The sequence below is a fragment of the Rhinatrema bivittatum genome, chromosome 1, assembly GCF_901001135.1.
Source record: "Rhinatrema bivittatum chromosome 1, aRhiBiv1.1, whole genome shotgun sequence".
NCBI classification, from domain to species: Eukaryota; Metazoa; Chordata; class Amphibia; order Gymnophiona; family Rhinatrematidae; genus Rhinatrema; species Rhinatrema bivittatum.
In genome coordinates, this window is record NC_042615.1 from 318207825 (window position 1) to 318229540 (window position 21716).

Below are 21716 nucleotides of genomic sequence, written 5' to 3' on the forward strand. Positions count from 1 at the left end.
AATTGACAGTGGAGATCATTTTATTTTACTCTTATTTTTTCACAATGAATAACACTGCAGAAGGCCAGGGTATGGCAATACGGACAAGGAGGGAGAGGCACGAGCCCTAACCGCGCCATCCTGCTAGACATTGCTGCTTATTCGTGTTCAGCTTGTTAACACTTGATACCTGCTGACAGCGTAAAACATACAGGGCATGATTTCCTAAGTTATCCTTCCCATCGTCACAGAATGGAAGGAAAAAGCCTTTGTCACTCAGGTCCACGGGCAGACTGCAGACAAGCAAGCAGTCATGAAGCTTGCCTACACTGTGTGTGCATACAGTTGAGCACATGCAGAGCACCACCCTGCGGAAAGTCTCCAGTTTAATCCCTGCCTCGTCTGGGGCTGGGGGATGCTGCGGAGAGAGGGAGGCAGCCATGGGCATCCAGTGACCGGCGGTAGGACCCACGACTGCAGGGTTCGTAAAGAGCCCCCCCCCGGCGGACGAGTGCCAGCCTAGGACACTGCAAAGACCGGACTGAGCATAAAAGGAGGAGGGGGCTATCCCTAGGTAGTTGCGAATGAAGGCTCATTTGGGGCCAGATCCCAGTCCTAGTGCCGATTGAGTCGGGAGGTACAAAAGAGCAAGAGGAAATTGGGGGAGGGTAAAAAAAAAAAAAGTAATTCTGCAATGTAATCAGATAAGTAAGCATGCACAACACAAACACTCAAAGACCCAAATATAACGGCAGTCACAGTGACGTGCAAGAGGGGAGGTTTAGCACATGTCTGTTTTGAATGAGAACACGGTCACCAGCCTTACCAAAGGAACACATGCAATGAAAAACGTAAGGTGATGCTGATTATTGCACTTGCTCACAGGACACTTTTTTAACTTTTTTTTTTTAATCTCTGCAGGTACCTAAACTACTTTGCTACAAAATCCAGCCCCACCGGTGTGATCCTGGATCTTTGGGAAGCCCAGAATTTCCCAGACGGGAACCTGAGCTTCCTGGCTGCAGTCCTGGAGGAAATGGGCAGGCACGAGACGGTGGTGTCCCTGGCATTGGAAGACAAATATTGATGGAAGTCCCGAAAGCGCAGGGGAGAAAGACGGGAGGAGGTGTGGGAAGAGAGTCGCTGTCTCGGCAATCACCAATGAAAAGCAAGAGGCCCAATGAACTATTAACAACAACAAAAAAAAAACCCCAAAACAAACAAAAAATACCAACCCTGACTTTCTTATCTGCTTTTCTTGTCCATTATCACAAGATTTACAAATGAAAAAAAATGTCATGCAGAGCTGTAGCTTGAAAACCGTAACTTCACTTACTGTTCCTCTCGGCTTGGCTGTACACCATTTGGTACAGGATCTTACAGTTTCCTAGGAAACGCCTTTTATTGCTATCCAGATATCTGGATAAACCTTCGTAACAATCCCAGTTCCTATGGACGCTGTTTACACCTGACAATGGGCAGGAATTAAGCAACTCTGCCCCATAGCTCTTTATAACGGGCTTTCGCTTTTTTTTCCCTAAAGCCATCTGCATCGAAGCAGCGGACGGACGGGCTGTGGCTGTGGGTCAGAGAGCAATCTCCAGTGAAATTACGACTGGCTGAACGGATTAGCACATCTAGTCCAAGAGAAATCCTCCTGTCGCTTTTCTGTTTCCCTAGACCTGTCGCTATTAAATAAATAATCCTGGGTGCTAAGCAGGACAGCAGAGCTCTCCCTGTGCCTCTAGCAGATTGGGGATTTCCTTTGTAAAAGTGAGAGGTAGCGTTTTGGGGAGGACTGGGATTTTGGTTTTGTCTCTCGCTATTAAACTCTCTCCCTAAACCAAATTGTAAATGGCAGACAATTCAGAGTGGTAATGCTAGTGGTGGTTATTAGTATTTACCCAGTGCTAGTTTTGTTGCAGACTTTTTTTTTTTATTTTTAATTCTTTGTTTGACAGGGTGAGTTTCCTAGGCCTTGCTCTTTGGTTCTGGGGACCGTAACCCCATTGCTGCCGCTGCTTCCTGCAGGCTCAGCTGCTGACCAGTAAGGCAGAGCATGCAGCCGCCTCTGGGGCCTCTGATAAAAGCTCAGGACTACAAGTCACAGGAGACCACTCGGGTGGTTGAATTCTGCCTGCTGTGACTCGCCCTCTAGGCTCAGGCTTCTGAGGCATTCCCAGCTCTCTTTTCCCTGTTGGAGCAAACGTCTGGCATCTATGTACGATCATGTGCTAGCCCCAGCGGCATGCCATTTCAACGTTACCAGGCCTGGCACCCAAGCTTGGTCCAAAGAGGTTTGTTTGTTTTGTTTTTTTTTCTTTTTTTCAATAATAATAATAATAATCCTTCCCTTTGTGTCCCTGCTGCACTGTGAGCCATCAGAGTAAAACTTTCAAGAAAGAAGCTGTTGCGAAATAGCCCTTTGAAATCATCTGCTACATCAGATTCCCTTGTCCCTCTCCTTCAGGTATTTTGCCAACCCCTTTCTCTCCCTCTTCTGCCTGGAGAAATCAGTGAGCTGGTCCCCCTCCAGAGCTCTGTGGGTATCTTCACTTTGTCACAGCTTCCCGCACCACAGAAGCCTGTGGTGCGTAAAGCAGTGTGCGCGCTGGTAAATTTTGAGCACAGCTCTGCAAAATGTGGCGGGTCTTTGCGAGGCTTGACGGAATTCAGTTCTGATTTTACGAGAGCACAATTTTCTGTAAGGTTTTCCCCAGTAGATTACGTTGCCCTAAAATGCTATTTCTTTTTCATGCAAAATGGTTTCTGGAGCCTTTGTGACTTTGAGAAGGCAGGAAGCAGCTTAGGGAGAGGAGATACCAAACTTGTACTAGAGCCTATGGCCTACATTTCAGTGGATAACACTGTAACGACACGATAGATGACAACTTAAAGTTGTTGCTTATCAAATAAATATTGCTGACCCTGGTGCACCAGGGATAAAGCAGCGCATTTAATTCCATTCTCTGCTCACAACCCTGTTTTCACTAATCCCAAAACATTATTTGCTGTAGGTAACTTTTTAATAAATATAGGGTTATCAGTGAAAGCAACTAAGTTATATTTACAGTGACAGCTGTAGTTTGACAGTCGTTTTGGAAGGAGTTTCTTTTGTATGTATGGCTTTCATTATTATTATTATTTAAATGGTAAAAGATGTTTAGCACTACTTGGTGCATAGCCAGTGGAACAAGGTTTTTTTTAATGTTGCTGAATTCACAATGCCTATACTGTGCCGTTGCTTTAACTAAGTTGCATGAATGCTGCTCCAGGTCAGGATCTTTCTGGCCAGTGCAGGCTGCCTGCAGAGAGGGCTTCACACATCCCCGAGAATCTCAAAGTTACCAAGCAGATTGGCTGATGTGGCCATTTTCTCACTTCCGGAGATTCCCTATGCTGGCCACATGAGAGCTGACCGGAAAGGCTGACTTGATGGGATACCTATCTTTCACTTACAGGGGAGCTGTGAACCAAAAAAAGAAAAAAAGATTAATTTCATTGGCTAATCCAGTCTTTCACAACATGGATCCATCATCTCCATGCAAGATCTGTGCCCAAAAGTGGTTTGAGTCAGGCCTTAAATGTTTTCTCCTGTTCCTTGCCTCCGGTAAATGCCCTGGCTGCCCGCAGCACTCGCCACAGTCACTGAAGGCCTGCGGACCAGGTGCAGGGGCCTGAAGGGCACTGGTAGTGCGAGGCAGCAGAGTTAAAGACGCTGCTGTATATAGCAGTGTTCCAGAAAGGCAGGGAGAGTTCGTGCATTTTAAAGAACTTTTTTTTTCCCCTCTTATACCCCGCCTGTATAGATAATCTCTCAGTGCTGATGATTGCTCAGATCTTGAGTCATTTTCAGAGGGATCCGCTGCTCTGTTTGGAGCGCCGCCTCGCGGCAGGCAATGGGGGGCTCCTGCACTGCTGCACGCTCGGCGCTGGGGAGATTTGCCTCCAGTTGGCCTTGCAGAACAGGGAGCCGGAGATCGAAACCTCGGCTTCTGTTCACTAGCAAGGGATCTCTCCTCTCCTTACCAAAGCTGAGAATGACCTCCCCCCGCCCCCTCGGTAGCTCAGGCTTAAATTTAGAGGGGAAGGGTGGGCATTTTCACATTTCATCAAAGCAAAGGTTTGCTTTCTTCACTTGTATCTCTCTACCATCCTGGCACATGCAAGTAGTTAGAATGGAAGTTACACAATGAAATGAATTATTATTATTTTGTTATGTCATTGGTTCCAGGAAAAGCTATTTCATGTTTGTCTTCTTGTTGGCAATTGTGTCTACGGGTGGGGAATGAGAGGCTTTCACTGTAGTTAGAGCGATTTCAGTATTTGTTTGTTGCATTTCTGATCTGACCTGCCCTTCCTAAATGCTTCTGGGATGGGGTTTCAGATGCCATTCTTCTCTCAGCTTGGGACGAACCACTTGTAAGTTCTTGCATTGCAGTTTCTGATGTTTTATTTCATTCCTTTTCTTTAAAAAAAAAAAACAAAACAAAAAACCCAAAGAAACAGGAGGTGGAATGATTTAAAGCCAGTGGTTTATGGAAGCAAACAAGTCTTAGTTAATTTTTTGTCAGATCGAAACTCTGCCGAGTACTGTGTGTGGCACCACAGAGTGAAACTGATGCTTTGTAATGAAAAGTCCAACTTGACACCCTCTAGACTTCCGAACTACGATCTCTGCAGAGAAAGTGAACAACTCAACCAGATTGCTTCCTTACCGAGAAGAAGCCCAAATCAGGGGTAGGAGAGCTGCGTTTTTGTTTTAATTTGATTTTGTTTTGACATTTTTGCTGTTGGAAAAATGACAAGAATGGTGTCTTAGCTTTTGACTTTTGCATGCTGCCATCTAGTGGTGAAAAAGGCAAACAAAAAAAAAACCCAAAACTGAACAGAGAGACCAGAATGATTGAGCTAAATATCATCATAGCCACGCTGACCTTTTAAAGCTCCTATCAGGCAAATATGCACAGAGAGAGAGAGGGAGAGGATGGGGAAATGAGATTATACAATAAAAAAGGACACCCCCCACCCCAAAAAAAAAAAAAAAGATGAAGAGTTGGCTGATCTGATAATCCTCAGGCTGCTTTGCATGGCAGCACTTTAGCAGAATTCTTCCAGTGAGAGCCCGCAGTCTTGCAGCAGGGCTGTACCACTTCATCAGAGGAATGAAAAAGAGTTTGCATCAACAGGATATCTTTTACCTAGATATGGCAAGCGGCTTCACAAGAAAAGTTCAGCTTACAGAGTCTTCTGCTTCTCCGTTTTCAGTGTAGTAATGCTAAACCCGCCCTTACTGCTTCACAAACCAGCTCTTTCTAATAATTTTGGTTACTAGAATAAGCAGGGATTTTTTTTTTCCCATAGCATATATATACAGAGATATATGCAAATAGATAGGCTATGAGAAAAAAAAATCCTCTATGCTTTCTTGTTTTTAACAGTTTGTATTTAGATATGTTATACATTTTCTTCTTTGTAAAAGGCTGCATGCAGTGTAGTGCCTAAGTAAAGAGCATTCTTGCTTGCAAACTGATGGATAGGAGGGAGAGGGTGCTGGGAGAATACAATTTCTGCAGTGGACTTTGAGTGGGGGAAGGTACCGTTTTTTAAAAGGTGGCTCCCATTCCATGTCTAGGGGGGGGGGGGGGGGGGGGAGGGGACGAATGATTTGAAAAATAGCTCCTAGCATTCCCAGAGAGGATTTTGTGCAGCTGCATAATGGAAAGTAAGACTGTTCAGGGATGGAGGGGCTATCACAAAGTGAACACCAAGCCATTGTTGACCTGAAGTTCTTTTGTATTTAAAAGCTCTGAAAGTCACCTTATATTATGCGGGGGGAATGTTTCTTCTCTGAAGTCACTCTTCTACCTGAAACCCCTGTGGGGGAGGATGTTCATGGTACAGACGTCTCTTTACATTTTCCTTTTTTTTTTTTTTCAAAGAGTAATAACTGCAGCACTTATAGATGATAGAAATTTAATATAGGTCAATTTATTAGACTCTTTCTTCAGGGTCCTTTGTAAACTACCTTAACTGAGCATTCAGAAGTGTTTTCAGGTATTAGTGTTACCGTTACTGTATATGCTGTAACCACGCTCATTGAAGCTTTCAACTGGCTCCCCATTTCTTTGTTTGCGGAGCAACAATGTATTGTGTTATCAGAAGCTGCTGCTTTTAGTCCGGAGTTTCAGCAGACATGCGAAGGTTCTAGATAGGAATGTGACTACGCTTTTATAATGAAGAAAAAAAAAAAAAGTCAGATGCTGATTCTTAGACATTGACGGATCTGCATTGGAGTTTGAACAGATTTGTCCAATTTTCAGGGTCTGCACTTGCCAGATTTGATGTGGATTCACACAATTTGGTACATTTATGGCAATTCTGAACCTATTTTAATTTCCCAGCTTTGCTGGGGAATTTCCAACAAATTTCCAGATTACACCTGAGAAAATTGAAACTAATTTGTCTAGACATCAATTCTAGCAGACTTCCCTCTCAAACGTTTCACACATTTCCAGCTCTGTCAACCTCCAATCCGTTGAATAAAGCTAGATATGTTTTATCTGAAGGTTTAATCCTCCCAGTTTGGCCAGAAGTCCAATGGGATTAGGTGGCTGGGCGTACCAGGTTGTGCAGGTTTTCAATCTCAGCCCAATTGCCCAGGAAGGGATTTGCCCTCAGCTCATGAGTCCGACCTTAGACTTGCTCGTAACTACAGGACAAGGAGGCCAAGAAAAGAGAACTGAGAGAAAAAATGAGATCTATCATGTACACAGGAAGGTGGGGAAAGGATGACAGAATACCTTGAGGAGACTACTTTAGTGACTGTATTCTCTGCAGCACTAGACTCTTCTCATTGCAAAACTTAAATATCCTGAGCAAAAATCTCCTGCCAAATGAAATGTAAACACATATTCAATAAGGCATTACTTTGAATAATTTTTAATTGCTTTGTTTTTGTTTTTTTTAACCTGCCACATCAACCGTAAGTTTTCAACTGGCTTCTTCTCAGATGATGCCCAAGGGATATTTCCCCATGGATTGACTGCTGAAAACATTCCATTTTCTAATGTCTATTTTTTTTTTTTTTTACTATTTAATTGATTTTAAAATATATATATATATATATATATATGTGTGTAGATTATTTTTTACCCCCAGGCCTGGCTATTTGTTATGCTTGCAGACAGCGCGTCATCAGGACACGCTATTCAGATTCTGAATCAGAAAGGCTTAACTGCAGGAGTGCTAGGTCGCCAGTACTTTTTCTCCAGTGATTTCTGCCAGGGTTCTTCTAAGGAGGGCCATGATTAATTATAATCCAGGGGAGAAACCTCTCCCACTAAGTGATCCTGAATAATTGATGCAGGCAATTAAGAACTGACCTGTATGATTTCCACCAAGCTAATTCCACTAAATCCTACACAAACTATGAACTTCTTAAAAAAAAAAAAAAAATATATATATATATATATATATATATATATATATATATATATATATATATATATATACATATATATATATATATATTGTGGAAAGCTCCGGGAAAATTAATGTGAGCCTATACATCTACATTCCAAGCAACCTTTTGTTGAAATAATTTTATTTTGATATTATAAAAAGGTAAAAATCGATAAACCCTCAAAGTAGAAGGTATAACACAGCACTAAGAGTTATTGTCCTCGGGCTGCATTGTTACAGGTTTTTATGCATTTGACCTCAAGATTTTAAAATGTGCTGATTTTTTTTTAAATGAAATCCGAATTGTGTGGACCTTTAACTCTCTCTCTCTGAAGAATGCAGTAAAGCTTGCAGAAGTGACTGCTTGCCAGGAAAGGTTTGAGTGACCAATCTGTGGGAGAGAGCCTCATTATCCAAGGTTTGTATTACAGTGAAAGTGTTACTTAAAAAAAAAAAAAAAAAAAACAACTTTGGGGGCTGTTGAGGCCTGGAAACTGAATCTGGTTTGTTCCCAATTCCCCGTTGCTGTATCTACTATGCAATTCGTTTTCTAAAGAAGTACTGACAGAAGAGTCACACTATTTGTATTCCTGTACAGTGGGGGTGTGCTTTATTGTTCTGGGTGTGCCTCCTGCCTTCCCTCCTTATTAGCCCCCTCCCTGTTTGTAAATGCTTGCATTTATTCTGTCAGCCTGACATGTACAAAGTGTAATAAAGAATTTTTAAACAGGTAATAAATTATATTTATAAGCAACTGAAAACCCTGTGTTCCAGGTTTTTTTTTTTTTTTTCTCTAATGTTCTGAAAGCCAGTCCCTTGTGAACTTTTGTTTTTCCATTAGCGATGGATTGTGGGTTTGTTTGGTTTTTTTCCATAGCTGCTCTGTTATCCACACCTGGGAGCTCCAGTGGAGTGATGCTGCCTGCTCTAGGAAACGAGAGGCAATATGTGTAGATTGACAGTAACACACATTTCAAAATTTTGAAGATAAAAGCTGCTTTAAAGTGACAGTATGCCTCCCACATTCTCCTGCTAAGGCAGTCATCAATCATATTTATACTGCTGTTTTACCAGTCACTGGGTGGGGGATTCAGGGACCTATTTAGTACATTCTGATAATGCATTAAACATTTGTGTTAACACTTGTTATTGTATGTTCAGCTCTAACACATTTGCATTAAAGGTAACTTTTTTTCTCATTAATGGGGATTTTTGCCATATAATTTAAATGAGAGGATTAAATTGAAATTTATGCTGATCCACTCATGCAAATAACACTCATTTAAAATAAAGCATTAATGCTGCCATTAATCCAGAACTTTAAGTACACCTGTAGAGGGGGCAGTTAAAGATTTTGAGTTAAAAGCATGGAGTAACATGCATTTTAAACATGCATTATTGTAGCACATTAATGTAATATTCACTAAATGGTATCTAGTGAATAATGCATTAAATGAGCTGCTAACACACATTAAAAACATGTGTTACCTTGCACATTTAACACATTTGTAACCCACTAAGGTGAACTTCAAGGAGTCAGAGGGCTCAGCACTGGGGCTAAGCTTCAGTCACTTCCTTTCCCTCTTTGCCCGAATTTTGGATTTTTCGTAAGGGGGAAGGATAAATCTCCAAGGCCCTGAGTATTCTATGCACTTAGGGCCAGGTTTTCAAAGGTTATGCGTGTAAAACCCAGGCCTTACGCGCACTGGGCCAATTTTCAAAGGGCCCGGCTACGCGTGTAAGTCCCGGGGTTAGCAAAAGAGGTAGTCAGGGGCTAGAGGCACCCGGCACAGTGGCCATTTGCTCAGAGGTGTACCTAGAATATTTGGCTCCTGGGGCAGATACTTCTTTGGCACCCCCAACCCTGGATACATAATTTTAAAATTTCCTAAATATCGATAAAATATTTCAAAACAGCAGACATCAAATATCACCTAATAATTAAAATCAATAAGGATTTTAAAAATCCCCCACTCTCCATACCTGTCACCCTGAGATTGTTGTGAAGTGGAGGTACACACACACACACACACATACACACACACACACGCAAAGAAAATATGCTCCTTCTCTCACCCACATACACGCTTGGTGAGAGACAGAGGGAGCTTGAGTAAGTGTGTGTGTGTGTGTGTGTGTGTGTGTGTGTGTGTGTGTGTGTGGGTGAAAGAGACAGAAACATGTTTCCTCCGTCTCTTTCTCACACATAAACGCTTCCTCTTTATCTCTCTCACATGTTTCCTCTTACCCCCCCCCCCCCCACACACACACACATATGCTTCCTCTCTCTCATCCCCATCCTCACCCCCAGGCACCCTCTCACACATACGCACCCTCATACACTGGCACTTACTCTCACAGGGCCAGTCTCTCCCTTCTTCGGCCACCGGGGGCAATGCTGGGCCTGTTCTTCTGCCACCGGCTCCAGGAACGCCGCTGCGCCAGCTCCAGGAAATGCCAGTGGCACCGCTGGCCTTTGCCTCTAGAGCTCCTTGCTTTTGCTGGCAGGGTTTCCCCCGCCACATCACTGTTCTGTGCCACCGCAGGACCTTCCTACTGGTGAAATGGCACTCTTCCCCCTGTTACCACGCAGGCTGGACTGCCTCCCTTGCCCCCCCCCAGCACACCTCTGCCAATGCTTGCCCTTGAATTCTCCAGAGTGTCTCCTCTCCTCCTTAGCTGTTTGATGTGGCTGAGCATTAGAATGGTAACTCAATTTCTCTTATCCTCTTGGGTATAATACCAGATGGGTATCCACTCCTTCTTCCAGATTGGCAAGGAAACTCCTTGGACTAAAAATGCAAGGATGACCAAGAAAATGCTTCTTCTCTTTCTCTGGGTAGGAAAAGGTGGATTTAAACTTCATCTCAAACAGAAATCACACGCAGCGTACATAACTCAAAATCAACAGAGAGATCATTCACCAAACATTGGATCTGAGTCAGGAACAAATCTCTTAACTTTCTAAGACTCCTCAGCCAAGACGTTGGGTCTTTACAAACATAAGGAAAGAGGAAGAAGCATCACCTAATCTCTTAGGTGCAACTTAAAAATCCACATGGACACTATGGGGCAGTTGCTTACATGCAAGCAGGAATAAACCATTGCAGCAGCCTCTAGTAGAGGTGCTGTCACAAAAATAGTACCTTCCTCTATTATACTCTGCCCGACCTAAATACTAGGCCATAATCCTTAGGCAGCATGCAGGCTCGTTACCGGTTGTGCACAGCATACAATTGCATGGGGTCGCATATCAGGGGAGGGCAGTGCATGCAAAGTCAGCATCAGTTCAGCGCGGGGTCCATGTTGGCGGTGATCAGGTTGCCCGATTGCATTATTGAAGGGAGGTAAAGGATGCCTGCTGAAGCTAACAAGGAGGGCAAGCAATTTAAAGCTACTCCCACCATCAATGAAATGGACCAAAGGACAGCATTTTTTTTCTTTCTGGAGTCCATGATGCTGCTGGAAATGAACTGTTGCGTAGCCAGTAGAGAGGATGAGAGCAGCATCAGCAAGAAGACTTGGGTCCTTCAAGGCAAATTCAAAGCCAGAAGACAATAGACTGGCAGCTCCTACTGCTGGTGTGATATCGCGTCTGCATGGTTTTGTTAATGTATGGATCCTGTGGTGCCCTATAGATCTCACACTGTTCTTGCAGGATCTACTTCCAGCACCACAGGAGTCCTATATCATTCGGGTAGGTTAAACCTCTCATTAGTATGGTGATCCATTAATAGGAGGAGAGGTTGAATAGTGCAGGACCTGGACTGGAGTCTGCAGCAGTAAGTTTAGGGTCTCAGAAGTTGTGTGCTGTAAGAAAATTACACTCCTCATCCACAGGCCCATTACAGGGAAGATAGTACATCCAAGTGCAAAATCACAGTAGCCGCAAACTCCTTCTCAACAATACCCTGAGGAAAACCAGTTTCCCATTTTGTCTCAATGCACAGATGAGTGGAGGAGTAGCCTAGTTAGAATAGAGTCCCACTGTTGCTTCTTGTGACCTTGGGCAAGTCACTTTACCCTCCATTGTCTCAGGTTCAAACTTAGATTGTAAGCCCTCTGGGGATAGGGAAATACCTACACTACCTGAATGTAATCCACTTTGAAGTGCTGAAAAAAGTGTGAAAAGCGGAATATAAATAAATAAGGAAGAGGGATTCAATTTTGTAAGGAACTGGGGAACCTTTTGGGGAAGGGGGGAGTCTCTTCCAAAGGGATGGACTCCAGCTTAACCAGGGTGGAACCAGACTGCTAGTGCTAACCTTTAAAAAGGAGATAGAGCAGCTTTTAAACTAGAACAAAGGGGAAAGCTGACAGTCGCTCAGCAGCGCATGGTTCGGAGGGAGGTATTTTCAAAGGATACTAATGATGCATTAGAATTAGGGCCTCCCAACAGTGAGGTTCCAATAATAAGAAATGTAGTCCAAAGGCCTGTAACTAAACACTCACCTGAGCTAAAAAATTCTAACATCCCTATCAATTAAAAAGCAGAATGAAAATACAAAAAACAAACTTTGAAATGTTTGTATGCTAATGCCAGGAGTCTAAGAAGTAAGATGGGAGAATTAGAATGTATAGCAGTGAATGATGACATAGACTTAATTGGCATCTCAGAGACATGGTGGAAGGAGGATAACCAATGAGACAGTGCTATACCGGGGTACAAATTATATCGCTATGACAGAGAGGAGCAACTGGGAGGCGGTGTGGCGCTTTATGTCCGGGATGGCATAGAGTCCAACAGGATAAACATCCTGCATGAGACTAAATGCACAATCAAATCTTTATGGGTAGAAATCCCTTGTGTGTTGGGGAAGACTATAGCGATAGGAGTATACTAACGTCCACCTGGTCAAGATGATGAGACGGATAGTGAAATGCTAAGAGAAATTAGGGAAGCTAACCAAATTGATAGTGCGGTATTAATGGGAGACTTCAATTACCACAATATTGACTGGGTAAATGTATCATCGGGACACGCTAGAGAGATAAAGCTCCTGGATGGAATAAATGGACAGCTTTATGGAGCAATTGGTTCAGGAACCGACAAGAGAGGGAGCAATTTTAGATCTAATTCTCAGTGGAGCACAGGATTTGGTGAGAGAGGTAAAGGTGGTGGGTCCGATTGGCAATAGTGATCATAATATGATCAAATTTGAATTAATGACTGGAAGGGGGACAGTAAGCAAATCCACGGCTCTTGTGCTAAACTTTCAAAAGGGAAACTTTGATAAAATGAGAAAAATAGTTAGGAAAAAAACTGAAAGGAGCAGTTACAAAAGTAAAAAGTGTGCAAGAGGCTTGGACATTGTTAAAAAATACCATCCTAGAAGCACAGTCCAGATGTATTCCACACATTAAGAAAGATGGAAAGAAGGCAAAATGATCACTGGCATGGTTAAAAGGGGAGGTGAAAGAAGCTCTTTTAGCCAAAAGATCTTCATTCAAAAATTGGAAGGATCCAACAGAAGAAAATAGGATAATGCATAAGCACTGGCAAGTTAAATGTAAGACATTGATAAGGCAAGCTAAGAGAGAATTTGAAAAGAAGTTGGCCGTAGAGGCAAAAACTCACAGCAAAAACTTTTTAAAATATATCCGAAGCAAAAAGCCTGTGAGGGAGTCAGTTGGACCATTAGATGATCGAGGGGTTAAAGGGGCAATTAGAGAAGATAAGGCCATCGTGGAAAGATTAAATTATTTCTTTGCTTCAGTGTTTACTGAAGAGGATGTTGGGGAGATACCCGTATCAGAGAAGGTTTTCATGGGTAATGATTCAAATGGACTGAACCAAATCATGGTGAACCTAGAAGATGTGGTAGGCCTGATTGACAAACTGAAGAGTAGTAAATCACCTGGACCAGATGGTATACACCCCAGAGTTCTGAAGGAACTAAAAAATGAGATTTCAGACCTATTAGTAAAAATTTGTTACCTATCATTAAAATCATCCATTGTATCTGAAGACTGGAGGGTGGCTAATGTAACCCCAATAAGAGCTCTAGGAGCGATCCGGGAAACTACAGACCAGTTAGCCTAATATCAGTGCCAGGAAAAATAGTGGAAAGTGTTCTATATATCAAAATCACAGAACATATACAAAGACATGGTTTAAGGAACAAAGTCAGCATAGCTTTACCCAAAGCAAGTCTTGCCTCACAAATCTGCTTCACTTTTTTTAAGGAGTTAATAAACATGTAGATAAAGGTGAACCGGTAGATGTAGTATATTTCGATTTTCAGAAGGCGTTTGATAAAGTTCCCCATGAGAGGCTTCTAGGAAAAGTAAAAAGTCATGGGATAGGTGGTGATGTCCTTTTGTGGATTACAAGCTGGCTGAAAGACAGGAAACAGAGTAGGATTAAATGGACAATTTTCTCAGTGGAAGGGCGAGGGCAGTGGAGTGCCTCAGGGATCTGTATTGGGACCCGCACTTTTCAATATATTTATAAATGATCGTGAAAGAAATACGACACGTGAGGTAATCAAATTTGCAGATTACAAAATTGTTCAGTCACAAGCAGATTGTGATCAATTGCAGGAAGACCTTCTGAAACTGGAACATTTGGAATCCAAATGGCAGATGAAATTTAATGTGGATAAGTGCAAGGTAATGCATATAGGGAAAAATAACCCATGCTATAATTATGCAATGTTCCATATTAGGTGCTACCACCCAAGAAAGAGATCTAGGCATCATAGTGGATAACACATTGAAATCATCGGTTCAGTGTGCTGCGGCAGTCAAAAAAGCAAACAGAATGTTGGGAATTATTAGAAAGGGAATGGTGAATAAAACAGAAAATGTCATAATGCTTCTGTATCGCTCCATGGTGAGACCGCACCTTGAATACTGCGTACATTTCTGGTTGCCCCAGCTCAAAAAAGATATACCGTATTTTTCGCTCCATAAGATGCACCTAGGATTCAGAGCAGGAAAATTAAAAAAATATATATATTGGTATGCTAAACAGGCTCTGTTCCTGGGCATCTGTGAGTCTTATGGAGCAAATTAGGGGAGGGCATACAAATTTTTTTGGTCCCCATTTAATTTTCAGGTCTGGGGAAGGCCATTTCTGTCCACTCCCTGGATCAGAAAAGGTTTATCATTCTCTTTGTTGAGAAACAAAACAAAACAAAACAAAAAACTCCATCCCAACCCTTTAAAGTTAATTAACTACAACCCCCCACCCTCCTGACCTCCCAAGACTTGCCAAAAGTCCTTGGTGGTCCAGTGGGGGTGCGGGAGTGATCTCCTGCACTCGGGCCATCGGCTGCCAGTATTCAAAATGGCGCCGATAGCCTTTGCCCTTACTATGTCAAAGGGGCTACCGGTGCCATTGGTGGGCCCCTGTCACATGGTAGGAGCAAAGGACGGCCCAAGCCATCTTGTGTGACAGGGGCCCACCAATGGCACCGGTAGCCCCTGTGACAAAGTAAGGGCAAATGCTATCAGCACCATTTTGAATACTGGCAGCCGACGGCCTGAGCACAGGAGATCACTCCCACACCCCCGCTGGACCACCAAGGACTTTTTGTCAAGTCTTGGGAGGTCAGGAGGGTGGGGGTTGTAGTTAATTAACTTTAAAGTGTTGGGATGTGTTGTTTGTTTTTTTTATATTCGCTTCATAAGACGCACAGACATTTTCCCCCCACTTTTGGGGGGGAAAAAATGCATCTTATGGAGTGAAAAATACGGTAGTTGCGATGGAGAAGGTACAGAGAAGGGCGACCAAAATGATAAAGGGAATGGAACAGCTCCCCTATGAGGAAAGACTAAAGAGGTTAGGACTTTTCAGCTTGGAGAAGAGACGGCTGAGGGGGGATATGATAGAGATGTTTAAAATCATGAGAGGTCTAGAATGGGTATATGTGAATCGGTTATTTACTCTTTCGGATAATAGAAAGGCCAGGGGGCACTCCATGAAGTTAGCATGTGGCACATTTAAGACTAATTGGAGAAAGTTATTTTTCACCCAATGCATAATTAAACTCTGGGATTTGTTGCCAGGTGATGTGGTTAGTGCAGTCAGTGTAGCTGTGTTTAAAAAAGGATTGGATAAGCTCTTGGAGGAGAAGTCCATTACCTGCTATTAATTAAGATGACTTAGAAAATAGCCACTGCTATTACTAGCAACAGTAGCATGAAATAGACTTAGTTTTTGGGTACTTGCCAGGTTCTTATGTCCTGGATTGACCACTGTTGGAAACAGAATGCTGGGCTTGAAGGACCCTTGGTCTGACCCAGTATGGCATGTTCTTATGTTCTTAGTTTATAACCACACATTGGCAGTGCTTGTCCACAAGAGCTGATTTAGGAGAGCCACCATAATCCCTCTTTTAGAATTATTTCTCTTTAACTCAGTTACTATATGAGTTTCTCTTTAACTCAGTTATTTCTCTTTAACTCAGTTACTATATGAGTTTTTAACTCATAAGAACATAAGACATTACCATGCTGGGTCAGACCAAGGGACCATCAAGCCCAGCATCCTGTTTCCAAACCAGGCCACAAGAACTTGGCAATTACCCAAACACTAAGAAGAACCCATGCTACTGATGCAATTAATAGCAGTGGCTATTTCCTAAGCTTCCCTAAACTTGATTAATAGCAGTTAATGGACTTCTCCTCCAAGAACTTATCCAAACCTTTTTTGAACCCAGCTACACTAACTGCACTAACCACATCCTCTGGCAACAAATTCCAGAGCTTAATTGTGCGTTGAGTGAAAAAGAATTTTCTCTGATTAGTCTTAAATGTGCTACCCTACCCAGTGATCATTGGACAGGACTTTCCAAACTTCAAGTCTCTCTGGAACCAGTTTACAACAGGTGTTCTGTTCCCAGCAGTGGGTACAGGTTTGTAACTGTATATACTGTAGTTTCTGTTTAGTGCAGTCCTTCATTCTGAGGATTCTTGATACTGAAACACTTTTTGTAACCCATGATAAAAGTCTGTGAGCCATGCCTTTAAGAGGAGCCCTTGCCCTTAAGAGAAGTTCCCTCCCCCCTCCACTTTCTCTCATTATCGGAAGAGCTTGAATGCCCCTCAATCTAACTTGAGTCTTCCTAAATGCCTTATAGGCTCAAGGGACTGTCCTTCATGCTCCCCCTGTGTCACATGGTTCATAGGCTCGCTGCCATTGGTCCTTGCCCCATGCCCCCAGCTTGTGAAGGCATTTCCTTCAGCAGCTCTCGATGAGATTTCAGTTCACTCCACGCTTCCTTCCGAGCCAGCAGCGCTCTGTAAAACCCTGTGAAACAATCAAGTTTTTATATTCTTTTTTACTGCCTCTGTCTGAAGACTCATCAGCCTCATATCCCTCAAGCTCCCTACCTCCACCATAAACTAACTCCTGCAACTCAAGAGACCTTCTTTTCCCTCCTACTACCCTGTCTCCAGTTACCAAAGATCTTTGCCTTGGGGCTTGCGCTTGAGATGCAACAATTGTAAGTAGAATCTACCTGTACAATACATAATTTCAAACTTAAAGAATCTTTGTCTTGATAAAGAAAGTTTATCGGCCTGGATGGCAAACTCGGATGTCTGTCTGATCCAGAACAACAGGTTTTACCAACCACAAACATGAAGAATTGGAGTTTCCAGAACTCTTTCCTTCAGAGGATCCTGATCTTTTTCATAAAGACTCTGAGACTCCTAAGTCTCAGAGACAATGACGACAGGACAAATACAACTATGCTGCTAAGTTAGAGGCAGCTGGGAAGAAGGGTTCACAGTTGGAGGGAGAACAACCACCACCTTGACTGTCTTATCTGGTCCCTTGGAAACTGGGGTTGATCCAGGCTCAGAGGGATGATGAATCCTTTAAGGGCACAGGAGCATATACAAAGGGTGAACAGAAAGCTAGTCCCAGGAGCACAGCTTACAGATCCAGATTCTCCCTATTTTGTGATAAAAGGGGATTTAATTTATAGAGTCACAAAGGGAAGTGTGGAAGAGGAAGTGATGGGGTTTAAGAACCAGAAGTTATTCTATCATCAGCAGGTCATGCAGTTAGCACAGTCCTTTTTAAATGAAGTGTCCGGTGATACTCCCAGCATTCACACCTCTTCAGACCTCCACCAGCATTTACCATCTTTCACTCTGCCTCCAGCCCCAAGCATTCAACTCCTCCCCCACCAAATTCACTATTTTCTTCCCTTGCCCCATTTCAGCAGCTACCCCCTCTTAGGGCCCCACAAATCATTTGGTGGTTCTCAACCTTTTCTCTATCGTGACACACCTGACAGACCATGCTCACATGTGTGACACACTGCTCATTACAATTCATGGCGGAAATAAAAAATAAAGGCCTGTTATTTTTATTGTTAAGAATGACACAAGGGAAAGATAAGTACATTGTCTGAACAGAAATTGCATAAATAGTAAACATCCCATACCAAAACAGTAACAGTTTCCAGCACTTAAACAGTAATCAATCACTTTATAAAGCAAAACTGAAAATATTACACCAGGACTTAAGACATCAATACGCCTCCTATTAGGAAATCGGACCAAGCCAGGCTGCTATAGAGCCCTACACAGAAACTACACGCCAGCAGAAAACCTCACCTGAATCACATGTGCTGATCCTCACCTAATAAAGAATAAAGAGACCAAAACGCATAACTAGAAGCATGCAGAAAAAACTGAATTGGAAACTGCAACAAGCCAGGGTCTCTGTATGCAGTGTAACAAAGGAAAAAAAGAAACATCACCCATTCTTATAAAACAAATCAAGAAATATAAAATCATCAGCAGTAAAACCATACTAACAAAAAGAACAGATTTCAAAATAGCTGATGAATGGAATATCCAATAATTAAAAACTCATATCAAAAATTGCTAGATACCAATAACATTTCAAAATAGCAGACACAAAGACCCAATAATAAAAAATAAGGATAAAAAAATGCTTTGCTCTGCATACCTGGGAATGTTTGATATCCAGGTGCCCCGAGATTGTTTTGAATTTGCAGGAGGAGGGATGGTTTGCTTGCAACTTTCTCCTCTCTCTGTCATACACAAGAGCTCCCTCTCACACTGGCTCTCAATCATACACATATACTCATGCTCTCTCTCTCTCTCACTTGTATAGGCTCTCAATCACACATTTACACACATGTTGTCTGTCTTTTCACACTTACATACACACAGGCTTTCAATCACACATTTACATGCATGCTGTCTCTTTCTCTCACACACATAGACTCTCATCCACACACTTACACACATGCTCTCTCTTTCCCTCACTTACATAAAGGCTCTCAATCACATTCTCTCTCTCATCTACCCCAGTAGATCTCTCAGTCAAACAGACACACATGCATGCTCTCTTACTTATACACACAGGCTCTTAATCATAATTACACATTATCTCTCTCACACATAAAGGCTCTCAGTCACTCACAGGATCTCAATCACACACACACATACTCTCTTTCACCCAAAGATGTTTTCAATCACACACTTACACAAACAGGTTCTCAATCACTCAATTCCATACGTGCTGTCGCACACAACAGCAGCTGCCTTCTCCACTTTCAGCCTTAGCGGTAGCAGCATCCCCCTCCACTTTATCCCTCGCGGCCTCGAGAATGGACTCCCATCTGCTGCAGGGGCTGGCATTGCTCCTATTTTGCTCCGCGCCGCGTTGTTCTTCTTCCAGCAGCGCCTCTCTTCTTTGGGCCGATGCTGCACGCCCTAGCATGGTCTCTTCTTCCCATGCCTGCTGCATGCCACTTCCTCCTCCGGGCTGCTGGGGGTGGGGGGGGGGGGGTGGGAAGAATAGACCATGCTGGAACCACTGACTCCAGCTCTCCTGCCATGTTCTGCCCAGGCTATCAGCATTTTAAGCCTGAGCGGAGGGTGGATTCCTATTTCACTGGGACAGGGGGAGCAGCTGGTTCAGTGGGGGACCGGGAAGTACACTGGTGTGTCGCGACACTCAGGTTGAGAACCGCTGCTCTAGGTGACACCACCTGCCCCTCTGCTATCAACTGTCCTGGCAGCACAGACATGTAAGGCCTGGGCAGTGTGCCTCTAAGCAAACAGAGCATAGGCAAAAAGAGCCCTGTATCTCATAGAAACATAGAAATGACGATAGAAGAAGACCAAACGGCCCACCCAGTCTGCCCAGCAAGCTTTCATACTTTGTTTTTTCCTCATACTTATCTGTTACTCTTGGCTCCCATCAGCAACCCCCTTGTTCCAGTTTCCCTCCACCCCTGCCATCAATGTAGAGAGCAGAGCTGGAGCTGCATCCAAGCGAAGCATCCAGCTCAATTGATCAGGGGTAGTAACTGCTGCAAAAAGCAAGTTACTCCCACGCTCATTTGTTTACCCAGCCTGTGCCATTTAGTCCTTGTTAGTTGTCTGAATATAATTCCACTTTTCTTTATTCCCCCTCCGTTGAAGCAGTGTGTTGCACTGGATATGTATTCCCAGTGAAGTATCAGGCTTAATTGATTCAGGGTAGTAACCGCCGTAACAAGCAAGCTACTCCCATAATTATTTGTTTGCCCAGACTATGTAATTCATTCCTTGCTGATTGTTGCCTGAATATAAATCCTCTTTTCCTCTCCCCCCCTGCCATTGAAGCAGAGAGCTATGCTGTATATGCACTGAAAGTGAAGTATCAGTCTTCCCCACTGCCATTGAAGCAGAGAGCTATGCTGGATATGCATTGAAGTGAAGTATCAGACTTATTTGGTTTGGGGTAATAACCGCTGCAACAAGCAAGCTACTCCCTGGTTTTTTTGTGAATGCAAATCTTTTTTTTTCCACATTTCCTCTTGCCGTTGAAGCATAGAGCAATGCTGGAGTTGCATTGACAGTGAGTATGTTTATTGAATAAGGGTATTAAAATCTCCAGGTAGTAGCCGTAATTCCCACAAACTACCCCCATGCCTCTTCTCTTCATTCACATCCTTTAGACATTATGGATCCACAGTATTTATCCCACGCCCCTTTGAAATCTTTCACAGTTTTGGTCTTCACCACTTCCTCCGGAAGGGTGTTCCAGGCACCCACCACCCTCTCCATGAAGAAATACTTCCTGACATTGGTTCTGAGTCTTTCTCCCTGGAGTTTCAAATTGTGACCCCTGGTTCTGCTGATTTTTTTCCAATGGAAAAGGCTTGTCATTGTCTTTGGATCATTAAAACCTTTCAAGTATCTGAAAGTCTGTATCAAATCACCTCTGCTCCTCCTTTCCTACAGGGTGTACATATTTAGATTCTTCAATCTCTCCTCGTAAGTCATTCGATGAAGACCCTCCACCTTTTTGGTCGCCCTTCTCTGGACCGCTTCCATCCTGTCTCTGTCCCTTCGGAGATACGGTCTCCAGAACTGAGCACAGTACTCTAGGTGAGGCCTCACCAAGGACCTGTACAAGGGGATAATCACTTCCCTTTTCTTGCTCAATATTCCTCTCTCTATGCAGCCCAGCATCCTTCTGGCTTTAGCTACCGCCTTGTCACATTGTTTCGCTGACTTCAGATCATTAGACACTATCACCCCAAGGTCTCTCTCCTGCTCCGTGCAGCCCTCCCCCGTCGAATACTGTTCTTTTGGATTCCCACACCCCATATGCATGACTCTGCACTTCTTGGCATTGAATCTTAGCTGCCATATCTTTGACCACTTTTCCAGCTTCCTTAAATCCCTTTTCATTCTCTCCACTCATTCCGGCGTGTCCACTCTAAGGCAGATCTTAGTGTCATCCGCAAAAAGACAGACCTTACCTTCTATCCCGTCTGTAATGTTGCTCACAAAGATATTGAACAGGACCGGTCCCAACACCGATCTTTGCAGCACTCCACTTAACACCGCTCTCTCTTCAGAGTAAGTTCCATTTACCATCACACATTGTCTTCTGTCTGTCAACCAGTTTGCAATCCAGGCCACCACCTTGGCACTCACTCCTAAGCTTCTCATTTTATTCACCAGCCTCCTGTACGGGACCGTATCAAAAGTTTTGCTAGAATCCAAGAAGATGACATCAAGTGCTCTTCCTTGATCCAATTCCTTAGTCACCCAATCAAAAAAGTTGATCAGATTTGTCTGACAAGACCTTCCTTTGGTGAAACCATGCTACCTCTGGTCTATCAATTCTGCTGCTTGTAGATAGTTCACAATTCTTTCCTTCAGCAGTGACTCCAATATCTTTCTCACCACTGAGGTGAGGCTAACCAGCCTGTAGTTTCCAGCCTCTTGTCTGCTCCCGCTCTTGTGAAGTGGGACCACCGTCGCTCTTCTCCAATCACTCG

The 21716-nt window shown here is 43.3% G+C and overlaps 1 protein-coding gene across 2 annotated transcripts in view; it reads left to right on the forward strand.

Moving 5' to 3' along the window:
• Positions 1–5026, forward strand: part of UNC5C (unc-5 netrin receptor C) — a 667077-nt gene extending 662051 nt beyond the window's left edge. For both annotated transcript variants that reach the window (XM_029597498.1, XM_029597494.1), the window contains one exon: positions 901–5026. In XM_029597498.1, the coding sequence (XP_029453358.1) occupies positions 901–1066 (166 nt within the window). In that variant the 3' untranslated portion in view covers positions 1067–5026. The remainder of the gene's footprint in view (positions 1–900) is intronic.
• The last annotated feature ends 16690 nt before the right edge of the window (positions 5027–21716 follow it).